The sequence below is a fragment of the Jaculus jaculus genome, chromosome 5 (assembly GCF_020740685.1).
Source record: "Jaculus jaculus isolate mJacJac1 chromosome 5, mJacJac1.mat.Y.cur, whole genome shotgun sequence".
NCBI classification, from domain to species: domain Eukaryota; kingdom Metazoa; phylum Chordata; class Mammalia; order Rodentia; family Dipodidae; genus Jaculus; species Jaculus jaculus.
Window position 1 is genome coordinate 56,419,898 of NC_059106.1, and position 24,761 is coordinate 56,444,658.

Sequence of the window (24,761 nt, forward strand, 5' to 3'; positions counted from 1 at the left end):
AGCCACAGCCTTGGGTTCTTCTGAGGATTAAAACAAGGGTTGTAACTCGGCAGCAGAGCACCTGGCTGGCATTTGGTGGACCCCAGGTTTGATTTCTTGCCCCTGGGGGGAAGAATAGGTTATCTTTAAGATTTGGGCTGAAGGGAAACATTAAAAGCCTCAGAACAGACTAGCCCTTCATTAGTTCCACTAATAAAGCATTTGGCACAAGTAGCCCCTGGGACTGGGCCTCTGGTTTAAAGCTTCATTCAAGTATTTGCCAAAGTGCCATGGTGCTTGGGACACTGGAAGAGCAAGAACATAAGACAATTTTGTTGGGAGGGAGGCCAGTCACACTGCTTTCTTAGATATTTATAACCTTTCTCTTCTGACATCCAGTCCGGGGCGCTTGGTTTGCTGTGGTTCCTTGTACCTGGTTTTCCTGCCAGAATCCTGGTATTCCAGGCTCCATCACCATGTCTTCATTCCTCAAGAACAAACTGCCTCTTGGCCTGGAGGAAAGTGCTTTGTTGAACTTCCAGGCATGTATGTACTGCTTTCTTTTGGTCCACAGAAAGAACTAGTGTAGGTTAAGCTGGGAGAATGTGTCCTCAGCTCAAGGAGGGACAAGTGTGACTCATTTCCTGTTTGCAAATCCCTGCAGGTTCTCTTAGGGCTGTGGTCCTTTGATTCAGCTTGTCTCCCAGCCTCTGTAGACCCCGTGCCCAGTTTCCACTTCAACCAGTGCAAAGTGACTCAGTGGTGACCAAATGAAGCCCTTTTGTTCTTGGCTCACTTGATGGTGGCATTTTGTGCACCCTGCACGGCATCACTCATCAAGGAGAGTGCCAAGCCAAAACTGCTGCTGTTGTCCATCTATCCTGGGTGGCCTGCGGACTTTCCCAGGATCTTCAGAGTGATTAAGGCTTCACACTGTGATTTCACAGTGTACAAAGCACATTCACACAGCCTCAATTTGAGCCTAACAGCAAAGCTATGAAGTAGGCAGGGTTGTTATTATCAACATTTTATAGCTCAGGAAGCAGGTCAGGAATGGAATCACAGTGCAATCTTGAGGTTGTTTATTTACTTCCCTGCTGTAAGCCTCAGTTTCCTCGTCATTAGATAAGATTGGAGGACTAGGCGATGTCGGTTCTTTTCAGGTCACAGTGTATAAAGCATGAGAACCAGTGTGGAGGATGAACAAGTGGGAAGATCTAATGTACAACGTAAAGAATGCAGTTAATAGTATTTAGTTCTTCCAACACTGAGATTATAGCTGCCCTTGCCACTGGAAGGCAACTGCTAACTTGAGATGATGGATATGTTAATGTGTTCCACTTCAGTAATCATCTTACTACAACCGTATCTCTCCCTCCCCCCCCCCCCCCTTGAAGTAGGTTTCACTCTAGCCCAGGCTGACCTGGAATTCACTATGTAGTCTCAGGGTGCCCTTGAAGTCACAGAGACCTTCCTACTTCTGCCTTAGTGCTGGGATTAAAGGTGTGCGCCACCACACATATGTATCTTATATTGTATGTCATAAAACAGGCATAATAAGAGTGAGACCCTACCCCGAAAAACCAAAAACAAACAAAAAAAAACAAAACAGGCATAAATGAAGGGTTTATTTGGAGTCAATAGTGGCAGCAGCATCAGGTAACCTGGGAGCACCAGCTAGTGGGGTGGGTGGCTGATTAGCGACCTTAGGCTCTCTTAAGAGACCAAAAGCTATAAGTAAATAAAATGTAGTTTTAGAAAGGCAAAACAAGAGCTGGAGAGATGGTGCAGCAGTTAAAGGCACTTGCTTGAAAGCCTAGTGGCCTGGTTAAATTCCCCAGTACCCACGTCAAGACAGATGCACAAAGTGGCACACGTGTCTGGAGTTCCTTAGGAGTGACAGGAGGCCCTGACACGCCCATACTTCTCTCTGTCACGCTTTCCTTTCTCAAATAATCAAAACATTTTCAACAACAACAACAACCAGGGGCAGTAGTGAGTACCCAGAGCCACACATCAGCGTGCCCTGCCCCATGGGCCTGGGAAGATGGCAAACTTGGTGTTAACAGCGCGAGCAACGCCTCTCCTTCAGGAGGGGCTGGGCGGCGGTGGAAGCGAAGCGGGAATCCCGACGTCCCCGCGCAGCGGCTGCGGGGCACAGCGCCCCATCCCGGGGAGCGGCCCCTACCACGGCAACATGGCAGCGCCCAGCCAGGAGCCCCGGCCCCGCTTCCGGATTCCGTACCGCTGGCCGGGCTACTTCCGGCAGCGCGATGGCTGGCTTCCCCGGACTCCAACGGAAGTTCCGGCGGGGGCGGCCCAGGGGGGAAGAGTGTGTGTGTGTGCGGGAGAAAGGGGAGACTCGCCCGAGCGGTCTCGGAAGCCCCCGGAGTGAGGTACCGGGCGGGCGGGGAGGGAGCGCCGGGCGGCCGGCGGCGCGGCGTCCCGGGCCGGGGAGGCGGCGCGGCCGCGGATGGGGGCGGGGAGCCGGGCGCCCGGGCGCTGTCCAGTCCTGGGGACCTGGCCAGTGGAGCTGGGCCGGGCGAGGGGCTGCGCGCGCGGGCCGAGGGTCCACTTCGCGGTCGGAAGTGGGAGACCCCATTGTGGGCGGAGGACTCCCCCAGGGTGACACGGCAGCAAGCCCCTTTGTGGGCAGGTGCGGATGCTCCCGGCCCGGGGTAGAAGATGCCACCGCTGTGGAGCAGGGGTGCCTCCGGGTCAGAACCCAAGTTCCCATTGTGGGGAGAGAGGCGAGAAACGCCGGGTCCAGCGGGCAGACACCCCTCAGAGGGGGAAGCGCTGCGTGGAGATGGGAGTTCCTAGGGCAGAGAAGGAAGTGGGGGTTACCAGCTTAGGACGGACGGCAGGTGCTTTCCTCGGGAGAGGAGGAACCCCAGGGTTCGAGGAGCACGATCCTCTGTGATCGTTTCCCACGGCGAGGAGGGCCCGTCGGGGTCGGAGCTGGAGGGTGGGAACCAACCTGGAGGGCGGGGCGCCCCGTGAAGGCTAGGCACTTAGAGGCAGGTAGCGGAAGCTTCCGGGAGTTTGGAGGATGCTAGGGATGGGGAGGGGCCGGCCAGCCTGACATTCTTTTGTGTTGGGAGTCCCAGAACCTGTTCAGTTGGGGGCTCATTTGGAGTCAGTGGCGGCAGCAGCAGCAGCAGCAACAGCGACTTTGGCAGTAGCAAAGCAGGTAGCCTTGCAGCACCAGTTGGTGGCCTGGGGTGGCAGACTGGGAGACCTTAGGCTCTCTTAGGACATGGACATGCACCAGTGGCTCTGGGAATTTCTGATTGAGCCAGAAACTGCTGTGAAGATAGAGGCTGGTTAGAAGGGACGGGAAGGCGGGGGGGAAGGGTGATTAGAAGCCTGTTTCCTTGGCATTTTGCTCCCTTTCATTTCCCTCTAGAGCAGGAGTTGGGGGTTAAGAGACCCAAGGGCTGCAGAAAAGGGAAGAGGCAGTTCATACTAAGAGGCTTAGAGGATTTGGAAAAGCAGCAGGGGATGTCCTGTGTCCCCCCCCCACCACCTCCCAACCTTTGGAACTGAGCCCTGCCCCAGGCTTCTCTCGAGCATGCACATGCTCTTGGGTTGGGTCAGAACTAAGGGACACTAGTAAGGACCACTAGGCTGGCTGCTTTTGTTTCTCGGCCCTGGGATGGGAGGTAGCTTCCAGAACATCTTGCTCCAGACTTTTCGCCTGCCTTTTTCTCTGTGCCCTGGATCAAAGATGTGTGCTCTGTGGGGCCGATGGCCTGGGTGAACCCCTCTGGTTGGCCTTGCTCTTGACAACCCCCTCATTCCCGTGCAGGCCCAGCCTGCAGGGAGTCCTACAGTGTATGTGTGGTAACACCATGTCTGTTCCCCTGCTCACCGACGCTGCCACCGTGTCTGGAGCTGAGCGGGAAACGGCTGCGGTAAGGGCTCCTGGGTCAGCCTCGGTGGTGGCAGCTGGCTGTAGGGGGTGTGGGAAACATGGAGGTGGTAGTACGAGAAGAAAGTAGCCTGAGGCCAGGAGGCTCGGGTTTAATAACCTGTTGTCTCCCACCCCATGTCCCCTGGGTTCCAGGAGGGGTGGGTCCAGTTTGGAGGATCTAAAGGGGTTCTTTCCATCTCTCCATTTCTGAACCTTTTCCAGGTTATCTTTTTACATGGACTCGGAGATACAGGGTGAGTGAACTGGGGAATGGGTGCTCCTTCATTAGGCAGAGCTGGAGGGCCTGGGTCCCTCCCCCTCCTTCCTACACCAGCGCCTCTTTCCCTTCCCTCCTACAGGCACAGCTGGGCTGACGCCCTCTCTTCCATCCGGCTCCCTCACGTCAAGTACATCTGTCCCCATGCGTGAGTGTCACCCCAGCTCGTGGGGGGTGGGTGGCCGAGAGAGGTGGTCCTGAAGTCCTAGGCCTGTTTTTTTCTGGCTTTTGCCTCCTGGGGCTTGGGCTCAGAACAGTCTGGCCATTTTTAGCCTTAGCTCCATGGAGCCCTAGGAATATGCTCTAGTCCCAGCCCCCAGTCTCAGGGCCTCTCAGACCCAAGACCTGCTTAAAACAGGCCCTCTTGTACCCCTCTCCCCATTTACTCACCCCTTTGAGCTGGACTCCCATCATGGGGCGTTGGGCTCTGCTTCTCCATCCTTACGGCTGATGCCCCAACCACAGCGTTCAGCCCCACGTGGCAGGTTGCCTGGCAACACCTGAAACACAAGCCCTGCCTGCTGGGAGGGGTTCCCAAGGGCTGCTCTGCCCCCTTCCTGGCTCTTTGCTGTGGCTTTAACCCTCCTGAGCCTGATGAGCCCTTCTGCCTCCCCCTCCCCAGGCCCAGGATCCCCGTGACACTCAACATGAAGATGGTGATGCCCTCCTGGTGAGTTTGGGGCTAGAGGGAGGTGGGAGCTGAGGGAGCTGCAGAGGCTGGCCAGGTCTTCCAGAAGCTGCTGCCTCTGCTTGCCTAGGTTTGACCTGATGGGGCTGAGCCCAGATGCGCCAGAGGATGAGGCTGGCATCAAGAAGGCTGCAGAGAACAGTAAGGCCCCAGCCCTCCCTCATCGTTCCCTCCTCACACCCCCTTCCCTATCCCTGAAAGTGCTGGGCAGTGCCCTTCTGGCTCCCTTCAAGATTTCAGCAGCTTCCTCCACCCAGTCTTGCCCTCCCCATCCCCCCCCCCCCAGTCAAGGCCTTGATCGAGCACGAAATGAAGAACGGGATTCCTGCCAATCGAATCGTCCTGGGCGGCTTTTCACAGGTGAGGGGGGAAAAGATGGGAAGGGATTTGGGTAGGTGAGCTGTGCCCTCCTGACCCATCATTCTCTCTTTCTAGGGTGGGGCTCTGTCCCTCTACACAGCCCTCACTTGTCCCCACCCTCTTGCTGGCATTGTGGCATTGAGCTGTTGGCTGCCTCTGCACCGGAACTTCCCCCAGGTAAGTTCTCCCCCCACCCCACCCCCGCCCCAGGTCCCTCGTATCTGAGGGTCTTTGTGGCATGGGTACTGGGCTGCAGCTCTGGGAATGCTGTGTGTCCACAGGCAGCCAATGGCAGTGCCAAAGACCTGGCCATTCTTCAGTGCCATGGGGAACTGGACCCCATGGTGCCTGTACGGTTTGGGGCCCTGACAGCTGAGAAGCTCCGGTCTGTTGTCACACCTGCCAGGGTCCAATTTAAGACATACCCAGGTGTCATGCACAGCTCCTGTCCTCAGGTCAGTGGGGACATCCTGCTCTTACCCTCTCCCTCCTCCCTCTAGCAGGGAGGCTCACAGGGTCTCCTCTTCTCCCCAGGAAATGGCAGCTGTGAAGGAATTTCTCGAGAAGCTGCTGCCTCCGGTCTAACCAGCTGCTGGCCCCCAGTTCCCAGGGGACCCAGCACATAAGCACGGCACTATCTTGGATCTGAGCCGGTCAAGCCCCTCTCCCCTCCTTCCCCACCTTGCCCACCCACCCTCTTCCCACAGACCTCTGGGGCAGGCAGCTGAGGGTGGCCAGGCTTTCCCTGCTGGCCCTGGCCACCTAGCAGCCTGCAGCAGGGGCGGGCTGCTTTCCTATCCCACTTCCCCAGAGGCGGGCCCCAGCAGCAGTATTGGAGGGGCTGTAGGCAGCGGGAGAAAGGGGCCCAGCCGCTGACCCACTCACTCAGGACCTCACTCACTAGCCCCGCTTTGGGCCCCCTCCTGCGACCTCAGGGTTTGGCCCATGGGGCCCTCCTGGGCTCCTACCCCAGTGATTCTGCCCAGATAATCGTGCGTCTCCTGCCCCACTGCAGCTGCTTCTCAATCATGAATGTGTCCATGGCCCAGGGCCCCTTGCTGCTGTGGGCTGCCTGTCCATGGGCAGGCATGTCAGTGAGGAGGTAGAGTCCTTTGGGGGCCTCCCCTCAGTGGTTCCCATCTTGGGGGCTGGGCCCTGCCTCCCATGGCTCTCCCTCACAGGCCTGGAGCCTGCAGGGCTAGATTGAGGCCCAAGGACCCCTGGCTGTCTCACCCCCACCGTATCCCCATTCTAGGGCCAGGGAGGTGGTGGGGAGGAGTTGTGTCTTGTCTTCTGTCTCCATGTGGTTTTGGGTGTTTTTCTTGTTTTGTCCTGAATTCCAATAAAATTACAGAAATTGCTTCCTCAACTCTCAGGCCTGCCTGATTGCAGTCAAGGGCTATGGAGTGACCATCTGCAAGAATCTGCCCCAGGATAAGAAGACATTTTTATTTTCAATACTTTGGAAAGCTCCCTTGTAGCAGTATAAGTTAGTGCCTGAGAGGAGGCTGTGGTCCCAGAACCCTGCCCCTTCATCCAATCTGATGGTCCTATGAGCTCCTGCACCCTTGGGAGAAACCCTGACATCTGGTCAGTGGAGCCCAGGTTTCCTGCCTGGAGGGCTGAGCGACCAGCTGGGGTTGAGGTAGGGCAGCTTCAGCTCGGCCACAGAGTGCTGGGGTGCAGGGTCTTGTCAGAGGCTGGAGAGCAGGGGCAGCTGCCTCTCTTCCTTTTCTGGTCCATGGTAGGAGGTCCTTAGGCCTGTGCTCCAAAGCCTGAAGGATTCTGCTTCTGCCAGCGCCATAGATCTTCACCTGCGACAGACATGGGTAGTCAGGAGCTGCCCAGGCCAACCCAGAGCAGAGTGATCTTTGGAGCCCTCCCTCTCCTGGGTCAGGCCCACACTCACACATCCTGTCTAGTCCCAAAGCCGCTGTCCAGCCCAGCTCCTCGTGTGCCAGGCTGGGGTTAGCGTAACAGGCAGCCACATCACCTTCCCGCCGGGCTACCACCTTGTACGGGATCTGTGAGGGAGGTGGTGGGAGCTTAGTGGAGAGGGGCTCTGGGGCTCCCCTAGTGCCAGCCAGGTCTTCAGGAAATGCAAGTGCAGATCAGTATCACTGCAGCACCCCACACTCCATGCTGGGGCACTTTTGCTCTGATTGCGGTAAGAGGCTGCGCCTACCTTCTTCCCTGAGGCCTTTTCCATGGCTTGGACCATCTGTAGCACCGAGTAGCCTGTGCCAGTCCCTAGGTTGTAGATCTGCCCAGGAAAGTAGAGGTTATGGAAGGGGGTGGACCAGCTACCCCTCTGCGCCCATTTGCACAGGAACCAACCCCTTTGCTCCTACCCGGCAGCCACACTGCTCCTTCAGCTTTTTCAAGGCCGCGATGTGGCCCTTGGCCAGATCCACCACATGGATGTAATCCCGGACACCTGCAGAGGAAAAAGGTGGGAGTATGGGGAGTTTGTCCCACTTTGATCTTCTTCTTGTTCCCAGTTCCTGGATCCTCCAAGTTCTAGCTCACCTGTGCCATCCTCAGTGGCATAGTCATCACCAAAGACATTCAGGGCTTCCCGTCGCCCAATTGCCACCTAGGGCAGAGGTTAGGTCAGCTCCTCAAGTGTCTCTGGCATCACTCCTGGGCCACCCTAGGACTCTTCCCCCCTACCTGGGAAACGTATGGCATGAGGTTGTTGGGAATGCCCTGGGGATCCTCGCCAATGCGGCCGGAGGCATGGGCACCCGTGGGGTTGAAGTACCGAAGCAGCACTGCATTCCAGGCCTGTGGGGTGAATGTGAGACCGCAGGGCCCGCAAAGGCAGTGCACCCCGGCTGAATCACAGCCCTATAGCCCATCTATGTCCGTGTTCTCTATGGAGATGAGCAAGGGATGGGGCCCTCCCTGCCAGTACTGTGCCACTGGGCAAGCCACTGCCACTTCTGAGCCTCAGCCTCCTTGAGGAGAAGGTGCTCAGGATCCCAACTCCAGCCTCAGGGGGGCTGTGAGGAGTCCAGTGAGCAGAGCCAGGGCTGGGGAAGGGACCTTACCGTGTCTGCCCGGCACAGGTCCCGGATCATCTCTTCAATGAAGAACTTGGACTTGCCATAGGGGTTGGTACAGCCCCCAGTTGGGTGCGCCTCATCCAGAGGCAGGTACTGGGGGTTCCCGTACACCGTGGCTGAGCTGCTGAACACCAGGTTCTTCACTCCGTGGGCCCTCATGATCTGGCCGTGGAGGGGAGGGTCAGTGGCCTGTGGCTCACGCATTAGTCCCACTGGTTACTCCACCCTGAGGGTGGGGCTGAGGTGATGGGCACTCATTTATAGAGAAGGAACCAGGCTGGGAGGTAAAGAAAGGCATATGTCTAAGATGGTATAGCCTGGGCCTTGCCTGACTCGCCCACACAGGCCCTTATTGTAGCTGGCATGCCAGTTTGGGGCCCGGCTGGGGCCTTCCTGGGGTCTGCATCCCCATCCTCTTACCTCCAGAAGTTGGATAGTCCCTGTCAGGTTAACTCGGTAATAGTCCAGGGGCTTCTGCACTGATTCGCCCACAGCCTTGAGCCCGGCAAAGTGGATGACAGCTTTAAAACTGTGCTGCAGGGGTGACGGGTAGTGTCAGGGGTGGCTTTGCAGTGCAGCCCTTTACAACACCTCTCCTGCCTGGCAGCCAGCCAGCACCCACCTTCTTAAAGAGGCGCTGTAGGGCTGCCTGGTCCAAGATATCCATTTCCTCAAACTCCACAGGGCGGCCTGTCAGCTCCTGAACACGCCGCAGGCTCTCAGGCATGGAGTCCCCTCCTGGTGAGCCACCATCATCAGGAGATAGGGGTCCTGCCCCCAACCCCTCCAGCGACCACATCCCACCCTCCTCACTCACCACGGATGGCATTATGGAAGTTGTCAATGACCACAGGTGAGTAGCCGGCCTCCAGCAGCTCCAGCACCGTGTGGCTACCGATGTAGCCAGCTCCGCCTGTTACCAGCACCTTTTCTGCCATGGCACCTGGCCAGGGACGCAGAGTCTGAGAGGTGGCTTGGGCTGCACAGTCAGGTCCTCCCTCCAGGTGGATGCTAGGCCCCTGCCGTCACCTAGAAGAGACACAGCAGTGGGCCCTAGTTTAACGGGTGGCTCCAGTGTCAGCCCGGCTCCTCTGGGTACTGTCGCTTTCTGGCTTCAGGGGTTGAAGCTTTGCAACCCTTTCAATGCCAGTTTCCACCTCTTAAGACTGTACACACCACATGGTAGGGACGAGGTCATTGCAAAGGCCTGCCACCTAGTACATGTGGAAAACAAACATATGTACCATATTTTCTACCACTGACTCAGTGTTGGGAAGATGAACTTGGAGCACACACACTTCCTGCCACAGTGTCTGGAGACTGGGCAGTCCCCCGCATGTTCAAGTCAGCAGGACAGGGCTTCAGGATCTCTGGAAGGAGCCTCTCCACTAAGACTTGAGCCTCCACCATTACTAGGTGGCAAATGGCTCCTGGATTCTGTGACTAATACCTAGTGTTTCCAGGCAGTCCTTCCCTCTCCTCTTTTCAGGGGTCAGCTGAGAGGAAGTAGAAAATATGCCAGATGGACTCAAGGGTGGGGTCCTCAACCAGGCAGTCTGAGCCCAGCTCTGGGGCTGCCACACCACCAACACCCAACGGCCAGTGGTTCAGCCTCAGCCCATGCCAGGACCAACAGGGTCACTCCCAGCTTGGAGCGAAGGATTCCAACCAACTGTGGCTGGCACCGGGTGGGCTAGTGGACGACGTGGACTTGGGCCTGCGTTCCACTGCCAGGTGTGCCTCCCCGCCCTGAGCAAACTCTGCAGGGAAGGGGGCGGGGCGGAAGACCAGACACTGAGGCCTTTCATTCCCGGGACCTGGCTGCTACCACCTTCCTCTAGGCTGCCTCAAACCATTTCTGGGCTCATCTTGCCCCACCCTACTGGACTGAAAGCCCGCCGCGTGCCAGGATCAGTACCCCCAATACCTCTGTTATCTTCCTGAATCCTCCCCATATCTTGATGAGGCAGGTGTTCCCCTGACACTTTACAGGGAAAGGTACCAGGGTCAGAGTGAAGTAATTCACCCGAGGTCACACGGCTAGTGAGAGGCGGCCTGAGCCTCTGGACTAGGGGGAAGCGCTCACCTCTCCCCACCGAGCACCCCGCACGGCGGCGGAGAGCGATCGATCGCGGCGACAAGGGGGACGGGGGTGGCCGGGGGCTGAGCCGAGGACGGCTACAACCCGGACCCAGGGAGTGACCCGGCTCAGCTACAGCCTCCTCAGTTTCCCCAGTCTGTACGATGGAGGGAGGGAGGGGGACGTGAGCCTGGAGCGCAGGAACTTGGAGCGCGAGCTTGGAGTCGGGCTCCGAATGAATGAACCCGCATCGCCCCCGCCTCGGCAGCGGGAAGCGCGAGAAGGGGCGGGCCCGGATCTGCGTGACTGCTCGGAACGCAGCCCGGCTCTCTTGGACCTCCCCCGCTCTCGGCCGACCACCCGACCCTTCTGAGCCCATCCAGCCCTCGGTCCCGCCTCCCAAACCTGCCGGCGATCGTACGTCCCGCGCAGATTCCAGCGGCGCCACCTCCCGCGCGGAGCGGCTGGCCCTTTAAGACCTGACAGCCCATCCGGGTCCCGCCCCCGCCACGCCTTCGATAAAACGTGTCCATTCAGTTACAGACACTACGGGGTCCTAGCAGGACAAAAGTTCCTTGCAGTTTGTACGCAATCGCTCAGTGCACCGTCACGGAAAGCGGAAGTGGGCGGCCTGGGCACCGTCACGTGACCTTGAGGTAGCAGAGGAATGGTCCAGGGAGGGCAGCTGTCCTTCGGGGACGTGCCTCCTGCCCCTTCTCCGGCAGTGGTACCCTGAAGGGTCAAGGATCACACACCCAGTCAGCCAATGAGCCTTGTCCCTAATTCTAGACGTAGGCGTTGAAGCTCTCTGGAGATTTCTCCCAAACTCTTCGTGAAGCCTGGCAAGGAGCGAGAAGACATTGGGCGGCCCGGGTGCATGGCGTTGCTGAGGCCATCAGGGCTGCAGCCTGGCAGTCCAGTTTGGGAACAGAATGAGCTGGGAAGGAACGATTAGAGTGGCTGTAGAAATTGTCTTGCTTTCCCTGAGTATGCACAAGCTAGAGCTGGCCCCCGCCCGTTGGGAAAGGTGTTTGCACCTGCCTGCCCTTTAGGATAATTTTGTTGTTCTGTTTAAAAGAGGTGCCGGGCATGGTGGCACACGCCTTTAATCCCAGCACTCGGGAGGCAGAGGTAGGAGGATCACCATGAGTTCGAGGCCACCCTGAGATTACATTAGTGCATTCTAGGTCAGTCTGGGCTAGTGCAAGACCCTACCTCGAAAAAACAAAGTTTGTAAGAGTTGTTAAAGGCGTTTGTCTGCAAAGTCTGCCTGCCCACCCAAGTTTGATTTCCTAGTACCCACATACAACCAGATGCACAAGACTAAAGGGATGGCTTAGTGGTTAAATCATTTGCCTGCAAAGCCAAAGGACCCTAGTTCTCTTCCCCAGGACCCATGTTAGCCAGATGCACAAGGGGGCACACACGTCTGGAGCAAGTTTACGGTGGCTGGAGGCCTTGGCATGCCCATTCTCTCTGTCAAATAAACAAAAAAAAATTTAAAAAATTAAGATCTGGGCATAGTGGTGTAGCATAGTGGTGTATCATGCCTTTAATCCCAGGACTTGGGAGGATAATGCTGCTCACAGAAGCCAGAGGTTATTTAAAACAATAAATAAATAAATAAATAGCCGGGCTGGAGAGATGGCTTAGCGGTTAAGCGCTTGCCTGTGAAGCCTAAGGACCCCGGTTCGAGGCTCGGTTCCCCAGGTCCCACGTTAGCCAGATGCACAAGGGGGCGCACGCGTCTGGAGTTCGTTTGCAGAGGCTGGAAGCCCTGGCACGCCCATTCTCTCTCTCTCCCTCTATCCGTCTTTCTCTCTATGTCTGTCGCTCTCAAATAAATAAATAATTTTTTTTAAAAAAGCCAGTGTCAGTGGTAGATAAACTTCCCTATATGTTGTTGGTCAGGGAGGTTCCTGAGCTCCCTCCCCAACAATATAAGCTATTGCGATTGCTGTTGGTTGCCCACCAGAAATATCTGTGGTAAGACCCTATTGCTGAAGACACCACACACTGACTGCAAGATAAAGAGAAATCAAGCTGTCTAGTTTTCATAGTGCCAGAAGGTGCCATGCAGGTGGCTACAGGAGAAGAGTCAACAGTCTTACCCAGTAGTGGACCCTGCATGCTACATAATGGACCTACCAGGCAAAATGTGCCCATGGATGCAATAGTGGTACAACTGTTGTAGGAGTAACCAATTGCTTTTTGTTTTTTGTTTTTGTTTTTTAATATTTTCTTGGTCATTTTTTATTTATTTATTTGAGAGCGACAGACAGAGAGAAAGACAGAGGAAGAGGGAGAGAATGGGTGCACCAGGGCTTCCAGCCCCTGCAAACGAACTCCAGACATGTGCGCCCCCTTGTGCATCTGGCTAACCTGGGACCTGGGGAACCGAGCCTCGAACCGGGGTCCTTAGGCTTCACAGGCAAGCGCTTAACCGCTAAGCCATCTCTCCAGCCCACCAATTGCTTTTTGATTGGCTTTGAGAATGGATAACCCTAATTAAACTCAGTGGGTCACAAACAAAAAAGGACATGAGAACAGAAGTGGGACTAGTTGAGAAGAGTTCGGTGGGAAGGGGAAGGAGAAGGTAATGGGAGGGTGAATAAAATAGAAATACATGTCAATAAAGAATGGGGGCTGGAGAGATGGCTTAGCAGTTAAGGCGTTTGCCTGCAAAGCCAAAGGATCCTAATTCAACTCTCCAGGACCCATGTAAGCCAGATGCACAAAGGGGCACATGTGTCTGCAGTTCATTTACAGTGGCTGAAGGCCCTGGTGTGTCCATTCTTTCTCTCTCTCAAATAAATAAAATAAAAATTAAAGTTTTTTTTCATTTTTTTGTTTATTTTTATTTATCTATTTGAGAGCAACAGAAAGAGAAAGAGGGAGAGAAAGAGAATGGGCGCACCAGGGCTTCTAGCCACTGCAAATGAACTCCAGATGCATGCACCCCCTTGTGCATCTGGCTAACGTGGGGCCTGGGGAACCGAGCCTTGAACCGGGGTCCTTAGGCTTCACAGGCAAGTGTTTAACCGCTAAGCCATCTCTCCAGCCCTAAAGTTTTGTTTTTTTTTTTAAAGGGCTGGGCTGGGCTGGGCTGGGCTGGAGAGATGGCTTAGCAGTTAGGGCGCTTGCCTACAAAGCCAAGGGACCCAGATCAATTCTCCAGGACCCATATAAGCCAGAGGCACAAGATGGCACATGTGTCTGGAGTTCATTTGCAGGGGCTGAAGGTTTTGGGGTACCCAATCCCTTATCTGCCACTTGCTCTCTCTCTAAAATAAAATACAAAGTTTAAAAAATGTATTTAAAAAACCGGGCATGGTGGCACATGGCTTTAATCTCAGCACTCAGGAGGCAGAGGTAGGAGGATTGCTCTGAGTTCGAGGCCACCCTGAGAATACAGAATGAATTCCAGGCCAACCTGGGCTACAGTGAGACCCTACCTTGAAAAACCAAAAAACAAACAAACAAACAAAAAGGACAGGTGCATGCATGAAACAGCAGCATTCAGGAGGTTGAGGCACAGGCACGAGGAGGACTGAAGTTCAAGGTCATCCGTTACAAAGTTCAAGGCCAGCCCAAGATATAAAAGACTCTAGATAAGTTAGACTGTGGGGAGGGGGACAGGCTAAAGAATGATGTGTATGAACTTGTGATTACTGAGGAGACCTGAGAAAGAACACAGGACAAGCATTAAGGACATGGGGTGTGTTTACTTCCAGGAGTGCCCTGGGCTTGCCAGATCAGCTACCTCTTGTCATTGGCTTGTAACACTTTGCTTAGGGTTGGGATTCTAGGGCATTGATGCCTTTCTGGGAACTTATGCAACTGCCTTGGCCAAGACATGCTGGGCTGGTCAACATTCCACCATGGATGGTGGAAGGGCTCAGAAAACAACCCTTTTGGATACCCTGGTCTGCCCCCAGCACTGGTGGTCTCAGGAGTTAGCCCTTAGCCCTGGCTAGCAGTAACTAGACGGGGCATGTGCAGAGACAGGGAAGAAACCTAGATATAAACCAGTTCACAGCCTCATTTCCCCTCAGGATGACTTTGCTCTACCCATAATCACACACATTTGCATGACTGCGTACTGGAAAATTAAACCTTTAATTATGTAAGCAGTTTTTCAAAATCATGTTCAGAGTGGAGATTTTCCAGAGATGCTGCAGTTGGCAAAAGGCCATCACAGAAGCTCAACCCTCGTCCCTTTCAGCAAACGCGCTCTGCTAGCTTGGGAAAAGTCACCATGCCCTGTCCTTGGAAGTATAGAAGCAGGGGCCCACAGCCATGGCAGAGTGGAGCTGCAGAGGTCAATCAGCTGGCAGAATCACCCAGGAGACCAAGGGCCATCCCAAGCAGGTTCCTGGGTGTGTTCAGGAAAGCACCTCTGTGGGGGCAGGTCTACAGTGAAGGGAGACATGGAGCCCCCAAGGCTGCCTTGTTCAGCCTCAGGCCTGGCAGGGAGGGCCAGAGGCCAGGTGACTCCTCTGCCCTCTCATCTCTTTCTGCCAGAAGACAGACCTGTGTGGTACCCGCTCCTTTTAATTTAATTCTCATTTCCATCCCCAGCCAGGAATCACCCAGGCATGCCATCCTCCCAGAGACCCCCAGAGTGGGTAGGCAAGGGGTTCAGAGTTTACAGGTAGCTTGTGCCACTTTGGAGCTGGTTTTCCTGTTCAGGGCTTGGCAGATAAAGTCCCCTGCTTCCAGCAGCTTCTGGAGGTTTACGCCCTTGGAGAAACAAGAGGATGTGGTAAGTCAAGGCACATCCCTCAACACTCGGGGAGATGACAGACTAGACAACTGTGGCATGAAAGAGGAGAAGACAATCAACAGGAGCGTGTTCCAGAAGTGGCAACCAACTGCCTATGAGGCTGTGTCTACCTGCCACCTAGGGCTCTTTTTTCTTTTTTCTTTTTTTGAGGTAGGGTCTCACTCTAGCCCAGGCTGACCTGGTATTCACTATGGAGTCTCAGGGTGGCCTCGAACTCATGGCAATCCTTCCAGTCCTTCTGGCCAAAGGGTTACTTTTTCTAACAACCCCTTATAGTGATTTGTGGGGCCACCAGCAGAAAAGGGACCTCATGAATCTCGAGGGGTTGGTCCATAGGTAAAACTTTGTTCGTTTTCTGGGCTGACAATGGCACCCAGAGCCTTGCTCATGCTAAACAAAGCAACACCTCTCGACAGCATCTGTAACAGCAGCTTCCCCCGCCCCCCACCACTTATGCACATTGCATATGCTAAGCACTCTATGTAGTTTCTTTTGGTGCTGAGAATTGAACTCGGAGCCTTACCACTGAGTTACACCTCAAGCCATGCACTTTTTCTTTTTTTTTGCATTTTCTTAATTCTTAATGCAGTCTGTGAGATAGGTGCTATTTTACTCTTACTACTCAGGTTTGGAAGGTCACAAAGCCAATAAGGGACATTTTATGTTTTATTAATTTCTTCTGAGGTAGGATCTCAGTCTAGCCCAGGCTGACCTGAAATCCACTATGTAGTCTCAGGGTGGCCCTGAAGCCATAGCGATCCTACTGCTGCCTCTTGAGTGCAGGGATTAAAGGTGTGTGCCACCACACCTGGCCAGAACTGGGTTTTAAACTACATGACGACTATGCCATCCTGAGGTCTCTACAGGCTGGTGGCATGGGGGGGGGGGGAAGGGGACTATAATTCCACTGTCCTCATTTTACTAAGAGCAAAGCAGGCTCAGAGGGAAGCGACTCGCTGCGGGTCACAAAGCTGACCCGTCAGGACTCTCTTCATACTTCCTGGGGCCTCCCAGAACCCAGACAGAGGCAGCATTCCGAGACTCGGGCCTTCCCGTGCTCATGTCCACAGTCAGGTTCAACCACACTTGAGTCTCTTCTGCCTCCACTGCTTCCTCTGCTGGGCTATCTTCCTCCTTGTTCCCTTCATGGTTGCCTCTTCCTTGCACTTTGGGTTTCAGTCTTTGGCTGCTTCCTCAGGCCCTTCCAGGCCACCAACCAAGGCCCTCCCAGTGTTGAGCCCCATGTTATTCCTTCAAACACACCCAGGATACTCAGGCCCATTTCTCCAGGCCAGAGGTCTCTTCTACATAGATGACTGCCTGAGACTCTTCTCTGCTACTTCAGAAACACAAAATCACCACAATCCCCTGCTACATTCCCCTTTCTAATCCTCCACCAACCCCAAACACATCCATCACGCTGGCCAGTTCAGGGCTGTAGCCAGCAGGGGGCAGGCAAGCTTACCGTGTGAATGCCCAAGCCAGACAACATGTAGACCAGGTCCTCAGTGGCCAAGTTCCCTGATGCCCCCTGTGCATAGGGGCAGCCTCCAAGTCCCGCCACAGATGAGTCCACGACACTCACTCCCATCTGGAAACAAGGGTGGTGAAACAGGGTGGCCAGTGGAGAGCGGAGTGTCAGGAGCTGCTCCTTGTCAGCCTCCTTCCTTTGTGGCCTGAAATTCTCTTTGCTCTGATTCTGTCCAGTGAAAATCCCACTGAGGGTCAGTGGTTCTCTCCATTCCTGGAATCCAGCCAGTCTCCTATGCCTACACTGCTCCCTCTGCTGGTGTTTGGGTCTTAGCTCAAGGGCACATCCTCACAGGCCCTTCCAGGCCACCATCCTACCCCTCCCACTACTGGCATTTCAGACCTAGTGTTTACTAATCTCCCCCTCCCCCCAAACTCACAGACAAGAGCCTCTAATCCCATGAGAGCTAGTCCCATTTCCCAAGGTCAATCACTTCCCACTCTCCTAAATGACTATCTCATTATTGCCTCTCATTGCAAGTCTACCAGAGGCACCTCCATCCTCAAAGGGGAAACAACAGTTAAGAGACTTCTCCACTTGCCCCATCAATCCAGCACCTGCATCCACAGACAACCCCCCCCTTCCTCACTGCTGCCTGTGGCCACTCTGACTTGCTTCAGGATGCGCCCAGTGAGTTTCCTCTCTGGTTCCTGAAGCCTCTTCCCCACTCTGCTGGACCTTCCTCCCACAGTAGTCTGGGGTCTCACCCACCTTTTACAAATCCTTTTGGAAGCTCTCCAACCCCACGTCCTTGGCCCCATTCAAAGCAAAATGCCTCAAAAGCACTCTCTCTACTATCTGCCATTCTTCTTGAGCCCAGTCTTGAATGGATGTGTCACCCCCACTCTTCCACAGAAAGGTCTAGTCGGGTCCACAGTGACCTCCATAGAGCTAAACACAAAGGTCAAGTCTCTTCTCTGCATTTAACACCCTGTCTTTAAACACTCTTCCCATGCTCTCTTGGCTCCACAGCCCCTCCTCCATGCTCAGTCTTCTGAGAAGATGACCTCTGTAGCTGAGACAGATCAGGGTGACCCACCTCTCCCTGACCACTGGGAAGGTGTTAATTATGGTTAAGCAATATTACATCTTATAAATCACTATCAGGGTTATTGACAAGTTCATTTTTTGTTTGTTTTTTTTGTTTTTCAAGGTAGGGTCTCACGTTAGCTCAGGGTGACCTCGAACTCATGAAGATCCTCCTACTTCTGCCTCAGGAGTGCTGGGATTAAAGGCGTGCGCCACCACGCCCGGTGATGACAAATTCTCTAAGAATCTCTCTCTAGCAAACTATCTAGTTGTTGTTTTGAGGCAGAGTCTCACTCTAGCCCAGGCTAACCTGGAACTCACTCTGTAGCCCAGGCTGTGGAGGTTTGATTCAGGTGTCCCCTACAAACTTAGGTGTTCTGAATGCTAGGTTCCCACCTGATGGAGACTTGGGAATTAACACCTCCTGGAGACAGTGCATTGTTGGGGGTGGGATTATGGGTGTTATAGCCAGTTTCCCCTTGCCACTGTTTGGCACACATTCCTGTTGCTATTGTCCACCTTATGTTGGCCAGAGGGTGGTGTCCATCCTCTGCTCATGCCATCATGGAGCTTTCCCTTGAGCCTGTAAGCCAAAATAAACCTCTTTTTCCCACAAGCTGCTCTTGATTGGGTGATTTCTACCAGCAATGCGAACCTGACTACAACACAGGCTGACCTCCAACTCACAGGGATCCTCCTACCTCAGCCTCCCAAATGAGTGTTCTGATTAAAGGTGTGAGTTACACCCAGCTAAATTTCTATTTTCAGCACTGTTTCTGAGACTTATTTTCCTTTAAGTAAGCAAAGATGCTGGGGGTGGGGCAATCTGACTCCCTAACTGGCAGCTGCAGAACTCTTGCTGCCCATGCTGCTTTTTTTGTTTATTTATTTATTTTTAAATATTTTTATTTATTTATTTGAGAGCGACAGACGGAAAGAGAGAGAGAGAGAGAGAGAATGGGCACGCCAGGGCCTCCAGCCACTGCAAACGAACTCCAGATGCGTGTGCCTCCTTGTGCATCTGGCTAACGTGGGTCCTGGGGAATCGAGCCTCGAACTGGGGTCCTTAGGCTTCACAGGCAAGTGCTTAACCACTAAGCCATCTCTCCAGCCCATGCTGCTTTGAGTGGAAGGACCATCAGACTTCACAGCAGGTGGTCTTTTATAAGCACTAGTCACACTCCACAGGGGCCTTGAAGCAACTATGCAAAGACCAGTTGATGGCCCACTATGAAGTGCACCAGGGCTGTCTGAAAGTCCTGATCACTTTTTCCAAGCACAATGAACCATTTCCACCTTGGCCAGAAGGGGAGCACTTCCCCTGATGGAGGGACTACTGTGACTGATGCAAGGCTGTGACTGGTTTGAGCCCCACTTCTTGGCTACCTACATAAGCAGGCTGCTTGGGCTCACTGAGTGATTGGCTGGGAAGCAGTCTCTGCCAACTGCCCTGGTGTCACAGTTCCTTGAGTAATCGTTCCCCACCTATGCTCAGGGGTGTAGGCTGGGTGCAAACACGACAAGCGGTGAGGGCAGCGGCAGAGAGAAGCACATTCCACCTGAAGCCCTCATAGCTGAAGACCCTGTGGGTGCTGGTGCAGCTTTGACTGCATGGGCACCACCTGCAGGCATGGCCAAAATACCGCCTAGTTCCCCATCCCTGATGCCAGGCTCCTGAGCAGCTCTGCTTGCAACTGGCCCCAGATTCCCAGCACCAGATGTTGGCAGTAGGGTGGAGGTCTTGGCACAGCCACTTGACAACTGAAGCAGCTGCCTACCGAGGCCTGGGACCCACCCCAAGTACAGCCCACATCTGAGTTCTCCTGGTGCCAGCAGTGCTACCGCAGTGACCCACCTGCTGACCCTAACTGGTAGGAGCCTTGCTTCTGAGTGATCTTGGTACCCAGTGTGTAGCTCCTGAGTGACCTCCCTGGGTACCCCAGCTGCACCCTGGACCCCAAATGCTGTCCTGACAGACAGGCAGGAAGCATGAGCCCTGACAGTAGCCACTGAAGACCAGAGGAGCAACCAAACAGTGGGAGAGGAAGAGAAGGAAAGAAGCGAAAGCAGTGATGAGAGTGAGCTGAGAAAGGGCAGAGGGGGGCTGGAGACCTGGCTTAGCGGCTAAGTGTGCTTCCGGCACCAGCATGAGGACCTGAAGGGGCCGAAACCACCGGGTTCAAATCTCCAGATCACACATAAACAGCAGGGTGAGACCACAAATGCCTGTACTCCAGTCCTAATGGAGCCCCGCAAACCCCAGAAGCAGTAAAAGGAGGCTCTGGCTCAGAACAAGGTCAAGAGAAAGAGTGATGCAGTGCAACACACGCTCTGCTTTGGCTACCACAGGTGGGTGACCCCGCTGCAGATGAGTGTATGGGGTGCTGCAAGGGCACATACACACAAGCATTCAAAAAAAGGGGGGGGAGGAGAACCTGCAAGCTCTAGTCAGCAGAAGAGTTCCAAAGAGCTCTCAAGTCTTCAGGGCCAAGGATCTCAGACCCTGGTTAAGAGCTGTACGGCAAGGTGGGCGTGGTGGCGCACACCTTTAATCCCAGCACTCGGCAGGCAGAGGTATGAGGACTGCCATGAGTTGGAGGTCACCCTGAGACTATATAGTGAATTCCAGGTTAGCCTGAGCTACAGTGAGACCCTACCTCGAAACAATTCTAGGCTGTAAACTCCAAAATATTTCCCCAGATACTCTCTGAAATGGAGATTCACACAACCAACAGCTTCTCTGATAGCTCCACTGGGAAGTCTAGCCAACCACAAACCTGCTTCTCTGGGCTTCCATACCACACCATTTTTCACTGGATCATTGCGGGTTTCAAATGGATTCCTGTGTGGCTCCTACCCTCTCTCTACAGTCTATTCTCAAGCTGGGAGGAAGCTGTGAGCTTCCCAGCTCAGGCAGAAAGCCCTAGGGTCCTCCAAGGCCTGACAGGATCTGGTTTTCTTTTACCTGACACCTACCATCCTCCATGCAATCTCATGGCTGTGCCAGCACCTCCTCTACGTTCCCTGGACTCAGTAAGCACACCCTCTCAGGCCTTCACACCTACACAGTTCCCCTGTCTTGTCCATCAAGTGGCACCTCCTGCTGGAGGCTGCTCGCTGTAAGACCTGGCACTCCTTCAACCTGCTTTGTTTTCCCCACAGCACTAATGGCACCAGGTATTTACCTGTCTGTGTATTATCTCTCTTCTCACCAGGGTGCCAGCTTCCTGAGGCTAGAAACTGTTTTGGTCACAGCTGAATCCTCAAGGCCAGGAAGAGTGCCAAGGACACAGGTGTTCAGTTTCAGCAGCTGAATAAACGACCTTACACTCTATCTGCATGTCTCCAGTCTTCCTCACTAAAACACCAGCAACCAAGAGGGCAAGAAGGGCCCTGCCTTGTCCCCATCATCAGCACTTAAGAGCACGTGGCATGCAGCAGTAGTATACTATGAATTTCTGGAGTGACAGACGGAAGCTACTGCATCACCAGATGTCCACCCTACTCCCTCCCAAGTCTGTAACGACTCTGAGGACACGAATCCTGGGTGTTGTTATCACAGTCAGATACACAGTCCTCACCCGACTGCACTTCAGTATTACAAAGCTCTTCTTTTTTTTGGTTTTTTTTTCAAGGTAGGGTCTTACTCTGGTCCAGGCTGGCCTGGAATTAGCTATGTAGTCTCAGGGTGGCCTTGAACTCTCAGTGATCCTCCTACCTCTGCCTTCCAAGTGCTCGGATTAAAGGCGTACACCACCATGCCTGGCTTACAAAGTTCTTCTGCCAGTCACCCTTCCTCTTCCCTTCTCCACTGCTTAAGTTTTCTGTCCTTCAAGCCTCACTGAGGCACCTTTTGTTTAATCTTCCCTGACCTCTTTGGCTGAAAGGAAGGCCCTCTAAGCTGTTTAAAAAATTATATACACACACACACACACACACATATATATGTATATGTATATGTGTGGGTATTTATTTATTTAAGTGGAAGATAAATAGGCAGAGAGAGAGAATGGGTGTGCCAGGGCCTCCAGCCACTGCAAACTGACTCCAGATGCATGCACCACCATGTGCATCTGGCTTATGTGGGCACTGGGGAATTGAACCTGGGTTCTTAGGCTTTGCAGGCATGTACCTTAACCACTAAGCTATCCCTCTAACCCCCTCTAAGCTTTTGCACCCTGTGCTTCCTCTCCTGGCATCTGTCATGGTATAATAGGATTATCATGAACTCCCACATGTTTGAATCTCCAGGTCCCACATAGCCAGACACACAGTGACACAAGTGCACAGTGTCACACATGTGCATAGGGGCTGAATGTGTCTGGAATTCCTTCGCAGAGGCTAGAGGACCTGGCATGCCCATTCTCTCTCTCTCTCTCTGTGCCTCTTTCTTTCTCTTTCTCTTTCAAAAAGTAAGTAATAAAAAAATATTTATTTGCAAGCAGACAGAGAGGAAGAGAAGGAGAAAATATGGGCACGCCAGAGAATATGACCTCTAGCCATTGCAAACTCCAGATGCATATGCCACTTTGTGCATCTGGCTTAACATGGATACTGAAGAATTGAACCCAGGTATTAGGTTTTGCAGGCAAGTGCCTTAACCACTACCTGCTCCCTCCAGCCCCAAAATTCACTCTTATTCCCACAGAAGTTCTGCTTGAGTGAGAGGCTGAAATAGGTGAGCTGGCAGCAGCCACATCGACAAGCTGCAGACAAATATGAGAGTCAACTTTGAGTTCCATAGCAATGGTTAGCAAGGCTGGCTTTGTTTTTCATCATGTTGGGGATGGGATCCAGGACCTTCCATATTGGAAGGTAAGTGTTCTACCACCGAGCTATATCCCTAACCCCCAGTTTATTTATTTTTTTTTCATTTATTTATTTTGGTTTTTTGAGGTAGAGTCTCACACTACCTCAGGCTACCCTGGAATTCACTATGTAGTCTCAGGGTGCCCTTGAACTCTCAGCGATCCTCCTCCCTCTGTCTCCTGAGTGCTGGGAATAAAGGCGTGCAACCACCATGCCCATCTTTAAAAAAAAAAAAATTGTTTTATTTTTCAAGGTAGGGTGTCATTCTGGCCCAGACTAATCTGGAATTTACTATGTAGTCCCAGGCTGGCCTCAAACTCATGGTGATCCTCCTACTTCAGCCTCCCGAGTGCTGGGATTAAAGGCGCGCACCACCACATCTGGCCCCCAACCCCTAGTTTACATGTCTTTAGGAAAGCTACTCTGAAGGTTATGCCAATACAAATTTAGGAGGTTTGTTTATGTTGTGTTTTGTTTTGTAGTTTTTTGTAGTAGGGTCTCACTGTAGCCCAAGCTGATTTGGAATTCACTATGTACTTTCAGGCTAGCCTTAAACTCCCAGTGACTCTCCTACCTCTGCCTCCTGAATGCTGGGACTAAAAACTGCGAGCCACCACACCCAGCTAGGATTTATTTTTATTTTTATTTTTTTGAGACAGGGTGTCATGTAGCTCAGGCTTGGCCCCAAACTCCCTATATAGCTGAGGGTGACCTTGAACTTATGATTCTCCTGCCTCTACTTTCCAAGTGCTACAATCATAGACAGGTACTACCAAGTCTTGCCTTTTTCAATTTTTTGAGACATGGTCTCACTTGTAGCTCAGGATGGCCCTCAACTCAAGTGCTGTGCGTACTGGTGTGTGCCACCATGTTTGGCCTTGTAAGCATCCTCTTTAATGCATTACTTTTGTTTGTTTGCTTTTGTTTTTCAAGGTAGGGTCTTACTCTAGCCAAGGCTGACCTGGAATTCACTATGTAGTCTCAGAGTGGCCTCAAACTGATTGTGATCCTCCTATCTCTACCTCCCAAGAGCTGGTATTAAAGGTGTGTGCCACCATGCCCAGCTCTTTAACACATTATTAATATACCTAGCAACAACCAAAAAAAAAAAAGCAGGAGGGCTGGAAAGATGGCTTTAGCAGTTAAGGTGCTTGCCTGGACCTAGGTTCAATTCTCCAGGTCCTAGGTAAGCCAGATGCACAAGGTGGTGCATGCAGTTGGAGTTCATTTGCAGTGGCTGGAGACCCTGGCATGCCAATTCCCTTTCTCTCCCTCTCTCTGTCTCTAATACATTAAAAAAAAAAAGAGAGATTTTTTTTTTTTTTAAAAGGAGGTGAAACCAGATTTCTCTATCCTTATGCTCTGAGAAAATGGTCACATGCCTTTCTTACCTGCAGGGCCACTAAGGTGTTGGCCAGGGCTTGGCCATAGGTATCATGACAGTGGACAGCCAGAGAATCCACAGGCACTTCATGCATGACAGCAGACAGCATGTCTTTCATGAGTCCTGGGGTGCCCACACCGATGGTGTCCCCCAGGGAGATCTCATAGCAGCCCATTGAGAACAACTTCTTGGCAACCTGAGAAAGCAAGCAGGCACTTAGAGGACCCTCTAGCCACCAGCCAGGTGTAACCAAGTCCCAGAAGCAGGAGCCCTTTGATCAGGCCTTCCTGAGATGAGGCGCTAAATCCTACAGCGTCCTTGCTTCCGACAACTCTGATGGGCACAATGAGCCTCACCCCACAGGCTGGGAGACTGGGGTGCAGGGAGCAGAACTGGCCACTGCAGTTGTCCGCTCACAGCTCCCAGTGTCACACCCAGGCATTGGGGTTAGGAAAGCGGCTTCTTTTCATGTAGCCTTAGCCCTGGCAGGTTTTTTTTTTTTTTTTTTGTTTGTTTTCTGGTCTTGGATGCTAGCTATGCACTTTTAAGAAAATGCTGGAAACTAGCTTTTTAAAAGTTCGTTTGTAAACCATGGCAGCCCTGCAAAGCTGGAGTGGTTTGTGGCTCCTAAGGGGAAATGCACACACCTTGTGCTGGACAGGGCAAGGAGGGGTATGGTGGGGCAAGGGAGAGATGCTCACCAATGATCAGCTAGATAAATTATGTGGTAATGGCCCTCCCCTATGCCTATGTGCAGAGGGTAACCAAGTAGTGACAAAATTGGAATCTGAATCATGTGGGCAGAGAAGAAGGTGTGCCTGCAGAGAGCAGGTAAAATCTGTGCTTTTGTGTGG

At 53.2% G+C, this 24,761-nt stretch overlaps 3 protein-coding genes and 1 long non-coding RNA gene across 11 annotated transcripts in view; 1 reads left to right on the forward strand and 3 right to left on the reverse strand.

Moving 5' to 3' along the window:
* The first annotated feature begins 2,226 nt into the window (after positions 1-2,226).
* Positions 2,227-6,589, forward strand: Lypla2 (lysophospholipase 2). 3 transcript variants are annotated; one of them, XM_045149263.1, is made up of 11 exons: positions 2,305-2,375; positions 3,090-3,172; positions 3,791-3,896; positions 4,118-4,149; positions 4,255-4,320; positions 4,795-4,842; positions 4,931-5,001; positions 5,147-5,220; positions 5,296-5,397; positions 5,502-5,675; positions 5,755-6,589. In XM_045149263.1, the coding sequence occupies exons 3-11, from the start codon at positions 3,819-3,821 to the stop codon at positions 5,803-5,805; spliced, it is 696 nt and encodes a 231-aa protein (XP_045005198.1). In that variant the 5' UTR covers positions 2,305-2,375; positions 3,090-3,172; positions 3,791-3,818; the 3' UTR covers positions 5,806-6,589. The 3 variants fall into 3 exon arrangements, with proteins under 3 accessions (XP_004657577.1, XP_045005198.1, XP_045005199.1); XM_045149264.1 differs by having other exon boundaries at positions 2,329-2,375; positions 3,084-3,172; XM_004657520.3 differs by lacking the exon at positions 3,090-3,172 and having other exon boundaries at positions 2,227-2,375.
* On the reverse strand, positions 2,498-5,003 carry LOC123460724. The gene is made up of 3 exons (XR_006637153.1): positions 4,563-5,003; positions 2,960-3,934; positions 2,498-2,798 (listed from the first exon to the last, which is right to left on the reverse strand). It is a non-coding gene; the product is annotated as an uncharacterized LOC123460724 (long non-coding RNA).
* A 66-nt stretch (positions 6,590-6,655) lies between the features above and the next one.
* Gale (UDP-galactose-4-epimerase) lies at positions 6,656-10,858 on the reverse strand. 6 transcript variants are annotated; one of them, XM_045149258.1, is made up of 11 exons: positions 10,774-10,858; positions 9,106-9,317; positions 8,911-9,026; positions 8,709-8,822; positions 8,274-8,450; positions 7,894-8,007; positions 7,750-7,816; positions 7,572-7,657; positions 7,406-7,483; positions 7,130-7,244; positions 6,656-7,034 (listed from the first exon to the last, which is right to left on the reverse strand). In XM_045149258.1, the coding sequence occupies exons 2-11, from the start codon at positions 9,224-9,226 to the stop codon at positions 6,976-6,978; spliced, it is 1,047 nt and encodes a 348-aa protein (XP_045005193.1). In that variant the 5' UTR covers positions 9,227-9,317; positions 10,774-10,858; the 3' UTR covers positions 6,656-6,975. The 6 variants fall into 6 exon arrangements, with proteins under 6 accessions (XP_045005193.1, XP_045005195.1, XP_045005194.1 ...); XM_045149260.1 differs by having other exon boundaries at positions 10,778-10,842; XM_045149259.1 differs by lacking the exon at positions 10,774-10,858 and adding an exon at positions 10,375-10,602.
* A 3,610-nt stretch (positions 10,859-14,468) lies between these two features.
* The window catches only part of Hmgcl (3-hydroxy-3-methylglutaryl-CoA lyase), a 28,075-nt gene continuing 17,782 nt past the window's right edge, over positions 14,469-24,761 (reverse strand). The window contains exons 7-9 of the mRNA XM_045149664.1: positions 23,915-24,103; positions 16,620-16,745; positions 14,469-15,111 (exon numbers count right to left, since the gene is read on the reverse strand). Coding sequence (XP_045005599.1) covers positions 15,010-15,111; positions 16,620-16,745; positions 23,915-24,103 — 417 coding nt within the window. The 3' untranslated portion in view covers positions 14,469-15,009. The remainder of the gene's footprint in view (positions 15,112-16,619; positions 16,746-23,914; positions 24,104-24,761) is intronic.